Raw genomic sequence first — 7,974 nt, 5'->3', positions numbered from 1 at the left:
CAATTACGCGTGAAGATACGTAAAGATAGGGATAATTCTGTTTATTTCTTTAGCACCTAGATTGGACTATAAATTATAGATTTGATATAAGCAGATTTTTTCCATTTCGGGTTATTTTTGCTTATGTTTGCTTTTCTTCGACCTTTTTCGATATGTTTATAAGCCTATTCTTTGTTAATTGTAATCTAACATTATTCTCTATATTTCTTGAGAAATCATGAATAGTACTCTATACCCGATCCGATTTTGACTTGTTTTTCTTCTTACAACTGTTGTCAATATTCTCTTGCGTCTTTCTAGGTTACTCAACCGATTTGACGATAGTTGTCTTTATTGTCTAATTAATATTGACTAATCATTCTTTTCGCGTAAATGGATCGAATTATTAAGACACCATGCTGGGTGCGCGGCAGTAAAATCGAAGAGATAGTCTGGATCGGCAAAGACGTGCTTGCTTGGTGCGTCGGTTTGTACATTGTATTCTTTCACGTGGCAAAGAGACGGCAAACAGTACGTTGGTGTTGGAACCAAATTACCGGCGACGGCGCCCATCGTATATCCGGACACGTATCCTCGTCGATCTTCGCCTTCTCCGAGAGATCGCTGAATCCACGAATCTTCGTTCTCGCTTATCCGGCAATGACGAAGATCTGCGAGTGTGTTCAGGGTTGCGTCAGCAGTTACCTGGCGATCGCGTTCACGGCACGTGATCACCTTGTGTCGTTGGGTTCTTACCCGAACTTCCCGTTGATCGTGTGGTGTTGGCGAACGGGTGAGAAGATTATTGTCATAGACACGCCTGTGCGCGACGAAGTCGGTCAGACGATCAAGGTAACTCCGGTTGGTCGCACCATCATCGCCCAAGTAGGCAAGACCTGCGGCAAACTACTCACCTGGGAGCTTGATGTCGTCAGCAAGCTTGTCATCTTGAAAGGCACGTTAGGTGACAGATGTTTCGAATCTTTCGTGTCTAACTATACAAGGCAGATTGGCTTAAATTGGTTATGTATTTATTGGTTATGTATTTATCGTTTATGTATTTATTGTTACAGAAATAATGGAAAAGGAATTGAAAAATTTTGCAATTATCTCTTTCAGAAATATACTTATGCTATATGTTTTTTAGAAAATGTATAAAATGAATATTCCTTTCAAAACATGAATACTATTCCATGTTCAGAAAAAGAGAGTTTGCAAATCCTTCATCACTGTTTCACAACAGATACATAAACCAAAGGTCAACATGATCCTTAGACAAATAGATCCGATCCTCTTCTGCGCCAAATGAGGATCCTCGAAAGAAATACATTGTTTCTACAAGTATACTCGTGTCTGTCGCGAAGATCATGAAGTAAAGCTGCCTGGCGACGCTATAATTCACGGGGTTGATTGGTGTCCCGTGCAGAATGATCCATTGTTGGCCATCACAGACAAAGACGGTCACATATACCTGAGCAGATACGACGGTACCGGCATTCGTCAAATCGTCCTTTCGCAACGCTGTGGGATTTGCCTGGATATCGAGATGCCGGAAATATGCTGGTTCCGAGGTGGAATCATTCTCCGGACGACCTTCTGTCAGATTCGTTACTTTCAGAAAAACCCGAAGACCGACTTCTGGCACAAGCAGTGGTACATCAAGTCGATCAGTAAGCCGTACATCTTGGCCGCGCATCCCTTCAAGAACGATTGGCTCTTTTACTACACTCTCGAAGGCTACCTCGTGCAGATGGTCTTCCCCGAGAACGAGAACACCGCGCCTAGCATTCAGCGACACCTGCAAAACGGCAGTAGGTATCGCTTCCTCGACTTTGTGCGTCCCTGGTGTCATCATCTCGCAGTGACGGACGATCTCAAGGAATTAACCATTCTCGAGAGCTACAGTGGCAGCGAAGTCGCCAAAGTGGAGCTTGACATGGAAGGCGTTATATCCGATCAAGCCGCGCATCCGGACGACCCGTTGATCGCCGTCGTCAGCGATCAGGGTGAAATGGTGATATTGAGTGTCATCGATCCGGAAAAGCCGATGATACTTATGCATTTTCGTCTTCAAAGGAAGCCCCTCGATCTCGTTAGATTCTCGTATTCCGGCAAGTAAGCCTCAAGTAATCCCTTTGTAGAAGAAAGTCTATTACTAGAATATTACAATATTAATAATTGAGACATTACAAGAACAATTATCATTCGTTACATCTTGCGAAAACAGCTTCGCTGCAGTCAGCGTCGGTTTTACTTATTTATTAAGTTATTTATTTATAAATGTCCAATCCTCTTGATAATACAAAAGAAAAATATTTTTAATATAAAAGATTCTGTGAGATTCTTTCTCTCTCTCTCTGTTTCTTTTACTCGGATCGAGTTCAACTGCACCTCCGCGACGCATAACGTTCGCGAGCGAGAGAAACGGGTGCCCTTTTACGCGCGGATTACACGCCTCTCAGTCGCGTTCGATTTATCTCCCTCGGCAGATTCCTGATCGCCGCGCAGAAGGAGAGGGGTAATTGCTATTGCGTAAACCTGCGGCGCGACAAGCCGTGGAGTGTGACGGCCCAGCTACGCTTGAACAGACGTATCACCGACGTAGTGTTGCACGACGATAACGACGACGACAAAAACCTGAAGATTCTTGCTCTCTGCGTCACGTACCGACAATTCACGGCAGGTCACCAGCTTCGCGTGTACGACGTGCCGCGACGCGACACGTGTTACTTGATCGACACGATCAGCAGCGCGATCATCTCGCTGCCCGGGCTCTATCGCGAGCTGCGTTACGCGCCCGGCGACAATCCCCGGATGATGTTAGTCGGCTCGCCCTACCTCAGCCGACAGCTGCACATGGTGAAGTTGCGCGAATTCAAGAACGCGACCTTGGTGGACACGGCGCTCACGGGCCACCACGTGCGGCTCGCACGCGTCTTCAGCGACCGACATTGGTTCATCACGTGCGCCTACGACGGATTGGTGGTCGTCCGCGGTAAGATACGCGAGATCGTCGCCGTGGTGTCGACGCATCACAGACTCGACTCGGGCAATCGGAAGGCCATCGTCACCCCCGAGGCTGACAGGCTGGTCGTTCTCGGTCATGACGGCTCTCTGATCGCGATATGCATTCATCGTGCAGGCAAGGTGTGCAATAACGAGAGAATAATTCGTGATTTCTTCGCGATAATTACGTTTGAAAGTACTATATAATTACTGTCTAAACTTCTTGGTATCAGATCTCATTTAGAATGAGTGAAAGTACGCAATATCGAGTGTACGATTTAGAAAAAAGAATGTATCTACATCTTGTTCTCAGTATAGAAGAGAGAAGCATTGTCGGCCGTAACCGGCACCGAGAATTCCACGTATCCGGTGGATCACGGATGGCGCGAGAAGTGGATGCAGAAGATATTGGAAGACTATGCTGGCCTGGACCCGGCGATTCGTGCCTCTTTGACTCGAGCCCGACAAGAGTTCCCGGTGAACGGCAGTAACGAGACTTGGGAGGAATGGCGAGAAGGCGCGCAGATGCGCGAAGAAGCGACGCTCTATGTTGCAGAAAGAGCCACGATCATGAAGGATCTGAAGGCGTTGAAGGAGTCTGTGCGGCAGCTTCTCGACGCGAACGAGACGCGTCCGGAAATAGAGAGACTACCGGTGTCCGCGTTCGACGTGGACAGAACGGGTCGCGATCAACAATCCAAGGCGGCCAGGGACGAGCGTGAAGACGTCCACATGGAGCTGGAGCACGTGCAGGCCTCGACCGATCGCGTGGCCAGCTGGATCAAAAAGACCTTTTGGGATTCGCAGATCGTGCTGGGTCGCTCGATATTTTCTTTTTGCAGTGATACGGAGGTGACGAATTACTCATTGTTCGCGGAGGATCCGTACTTCAAGGAACACCTGCAGTGGGCGCAATTCACCAGGGAGTCGGTGCGCAACATCGTCGACGGCGACGCCTTCCAACCGTGGCGTGTGTACATGGATGACCAGCTCCAGGCGGAACTCAGCAAACCTGTGAGGGTGCGACGCGAACACGAGGAATATAAGATGGACGTACTCTTCGAAGAAGAGGAGCGCAAGATCGACCACGTTGAGGAGCTGACGGAACAGCCGGCTTTCGACGGTGGGATGCAATAATTCTCTTGAAAATTCAGTTCTTTTTTATATCGGTTGAGAATGAGTCGAATCGAACGATCAAATCGTCTGATTCTGTGTTTCTATTATCACTACGGATATTTTTCTCTTTAGCTTCTGGAGTCGTGTATTGGTATCGCGTTTGTTTACAGGTATGACGACGCGTCGATTCGTCGAACAATCGCCTCATTATTACGCACAGATCGAGTCTTATGGGTTCGTGCAGGCGACACTGGAAGATCGTTATCTGATGGACGACTGCAACAAACTCCGTATTTACTTCAACAAGCTCTTTGATAATATGTACGCGGCGAAGGAACAGGAAATGAACGTGATCAAAGAGAGAAATGAAAGGATACGGTATATAGATTCCGAGATGAGGACGATGTTCGGTCAGAGTTTGCCGCACGTTCCCAAGGATCCGCAGTGGCATCCCAAGGTACATTGAGAGAAAAAATATCTAGAAAAACAGTAAATACTTCTTTGGTGAGTATTAATATATATAATGTATTTATTTAAATCTAAATTTTTTTTAATGAAACAGAATAAATAATTTTTTTTTCATGAAAAACTAAGACTTTTTTAAGATTTTAAGAAAATGCATATTTTCTTATTTGAAAAGTATTTTATATCAATACAAATAAATATATTATTAGTATCCATCGAATGGATATTTATTATTTCTTAGGTATTTTTTCTCTCAGTGCAAGTCTCAAATATCCTCTTTATCGGATATTCTGAAAGCTGAAAATTTAATCGATTTAATAGTGGTAAAATTTTAAAATAACAATAAATTTAATTTAAGATCCAAAGATCAAATCATTTTAATGCCTGATAAATAGCGGATAAGAACTTTTTGGCTGACCCAACAATTTCCCCTCTCGGCGTACTTTAACGTGAATACTTGTACGGGAAGACACACGAAGTCACGAGAGCTGTCAATGAAATATGTAACGCAAATGCGATATCGATTAGGAGAAAGTAGAGAGTGTTATTCAAGTGCACGAACACGAAGTCAAGGCGAAGCCGTACGTGTCGCCGGCGTTGCAGTCCATTCTGAGAAAGCATGCAGAGGCCGTACGAGTCAAGCAGTTGCTACTGGCCGACGATTTTCGCGAACGCGCCCTGATGAAGATGATGGACGGCGTGCTGGAAATCCGATGGGAGGATGCCATCAAGGTAGACGTGCGTGAGCCCGCTTGTATGTTGGAGAAACAGCCGGAACAGTACACACCGGCCGATATCGCGGCTGTGAAAAAGTACAAAACAGACGTAGAGGTTCTGCGACAAGAGCGCGAGCGTTACAAGAGAATACTCGAGGCTGATTACGCGAAGATCATTGCACAATTGCGCGATGGCATCGACAAGTTTGATACCAAGCTGAAGGAGCTTTTTCAGGTGACATGTAATTTTCTGTCAAAAAAACTTTTGACAAGGAAAGAGCACTTGAGATATAATTTGTTTTGATGTAACGTTTTATTAGTCCCGGCGTGTTAATTAATTGAAAAGGCTTTTATAATCTTTAGCAGTTTAATTGCTTTTGCTTCTGAAAAAATTACATAACAAGGAAATAGCGTGCTGATATTTTTCTTATCGTGGGATATAAATTGATAGTTAAATTTCAATTTATATACATATATTTTATTATCTTTAAACATAATACTCATACTTTAATATATACTTGTAACGTTACGCAATGGTAAATAAGCGAAGGCAGATTAAAAATACACACAGATGATAGATATATAAGTATACGATTTCAAAGTCGCATGGCATTTAGGGTTAAAGCGCGGGTCAAAGTAGATATATGCATTTTTCACGTGTGCGTTGACCGTCTATCAACGCTAACGCGACCTTGTTTACGCGTTAATACTCGGCTCTCACCAGCCTTTGAGTTACGCGATTACTGGACACTTTGGTACACGGCGTCGTTTGCCTTGCAGAAAAAACTACAAGTCGACACGGCGATAAATCAATTGAAGTTGCGTCACCTGCGCGGCCGTGCGCGCAACCTGGCACGGGTCGAGGCGCTGAAAGACGACGAGCGTGTGAAACGTGAAATAATCGAGACGCGTCGGCACAGCGTCGTGTTGGAGAAGGATATGCGAAAGCTCCACGACGCGTACCAGGACATACAAACACAGCACGACGCTCTGTGCGCTCGTGAGAAGACGATAGCACGAAGATTGCCGCAGGAATTCCCTTCGTTACCCAAAATCCACGTCGAAATGCTCGAGAGTCAATACAAGCGACGACCGAAGGTGTCCCTGAAGAACGCCACCGCCCACGATCTGATTAATCTTGGACGATACCTCACGAGTCACGTCAGGCCGGTCTACTTACCGGCCGCATGCGCGGACTATGCGAGAATACTCGAGAGTCTGGACGCGCGACCCGTCACGCTGCCGAAATCGGTCCACACGAGCCACTGGGACCACCTGGTCCAGGCTCGTCGCCAAAAGATTGAGCTGGAGCTGCGGATCCAAGCGCGGCAGTTGGAGGTGATCACGGCGGAGCAGATGATCGCGGATTTCAATGGCAAGATCGACGTCAACAAGTCGCGCGTGGACTATCTCGGTGGCGAGCTGAGACGGATGAGGGATGAGCGAGTGACGCACGAGCAGGACGTCGAGTTGCAGCTGGTGTTGAAGAAAGGTCAGGTGGAATTGGATCTGCGTGGCGAACGACGCGACACGGTGGACGCCGTCATGGTGTCGCGCCTCGAGATCGAGAAGGTCAACGAGCACATCCTCGCGGCGGGCTCGCGCAAACTGAACGCCTTGAAGCGCGAAATCGACCTTCACTATGGTATATTATCGCTCGAATGGCAGCACCGTTGTCTGAGGACGCGCTTCCGGGAGTTGGAGGAGGACCTGCACTTCCTCAGGGACGTCACGGTCACCAAGGACATGCAAACGTATCTGAAGAGGGTGGCGAGAAAGTGGCGCGACGATAAAACGACAGTGCGTCTCCAGCGGCAGATCGAGGCCGCGACGAACTCGCTGGAGAAGACCTTCGCCGAGGAGACGGACAAGCTGGAGAAGATTCGGGATAAGATCGCGTCCATAAGGAAAAAGAACGCCACGCTCGATCGTAGTATCACGGAGATGAACGTAGCACGCTGGAGGATGGAACATGAACGAGACCTCGCGATGGAGGCGAGACAACGCGAACACATGGACTGGAAGATGCGACTATACAAGCGGCGATCCGAGCTGGTTAGGAAGATTCAGGATAATTACACCGAGCTGTTGGCGTTGCAGTCCGAACACGAGTTGTTGTGCCTGCGAAGGTATCCTACGTTGGAGTTCTTTGAGACATTGGATGATAAGGGCAAAGTATAATTAACGTTATATAACATACTTCGTTGGAGTTAACTAATATCAGTTAATTAACTAATTTCAGTTAATTTTTATATTAATCGACGCTGATTTTTCTTTTTCTAAACTGTTCTGTGTCCTTTATAAAGACGTTGTTGAATCTTGTGTCTTCTATGTCAGTTAATAATATAGTCACTGAAATAAAACGTCTAAAAGGTACAAGTTTCTGCTTAAGTTCTTCACGTATATCCATCATGTTACCTCAATCTTCGCGTTCATTTATAATTAAATTTATACAAACAATTGCGATATTACCACACTGCCAGGAAAGATATCGACTATTTTTCCTCGCTGACAAACACAGCGTAATCTCGTTGATCGTTAATTTCACAATCACGAGGCGGCGGCGGCGGCGGCACAGCGGCGCCCTCCTAAACTTCGCTAAATCACGATCGACGACGCGGCGCGGGATTTAATCGGCGACGTTTCGCTTACGTCTTGCAAAGGACAAGCGGCAATTTGCACGGCCGGCATA

The 7,974-nt window shown here is 46.4% G+C and overlaps 1 protein-coding gene across 1 annotated transcript; it reads left to right on the top strand.

Annotated features, from left to right (window-relative positions):
* Window positions 1-372: 372 nt before the first annotated feature.
* LOC116849952 (cilia- and flagella-associated protein 43-like) lies at window positions 373-7,463 on the top strand. Its single transcript, XM_032827656.1, has 7 exons — window positions 373-943; window positions 1,344-2,094; window positions 2,469-3,126; window positions 3,304-4,108; window positions 4,272-4,558; window positions 5,095-5,517; window positions 6,063-7,463. The coding sequence occupies exons 1-7, from the start codon at window positions 373-375 to the stop codon at window positions 7,461-7,463; spliced, it is 4,896 nt and encodes a 1,631-aa protein (XP_032683547.1).
* Window positions 7,464-7,974: the final 511 nt, after the last annotated feature.

This window comes from Odontomachus brunneus, unplaced genomic scaffold, assembly GCF_010583005.1.
Source record: "Odontomachus brunneus isolate Ranch 3 - 2012 unplaced genomic scaffold, Obru_v1 Obru_scaffold_129, whole genome shotgun sequence".
In the NCBI taxonomy this organism is placed as follows: Eukaryota; Metazoa; Arthropoda; class Insecta; order Hymenoptera; family Formicidae; genus Odontomachus; species Odontomachus brunneus.
The sequence above is the reverse complement of the archived record's forward strand: the minus strand, read 5'-3'. Positions and strand labels throughout refer to the sequence as shown.

What these genes read in the sequence shown, in the direction of transcription:
- LOC116849952 (XM_032827656.1), top strand. Translation starts at nt 373, where the DNA reads ATGGATCGAATTATTAAGACACCATGCTGGGTGCGCGGCAGTAAAATC. An exon ending in CATCTTGAAAGGCACGTTAG is followed by an intron (nt 944 to 1,343) that starts GTGACAGATGTT and finishes TCTGTCGCGAAG; the next exon opens with ATCATGAAGTAAAGCTGCCT. An exon ending in ATCCGCAGTGGCATCCCAAG is followed by an intron (nt 4,559 to 5,094) that starts GTACATTGAGAG and finishes GATATCGATTAG; the next exon opens with GAGAAAGTAGAGAGTGTTAT.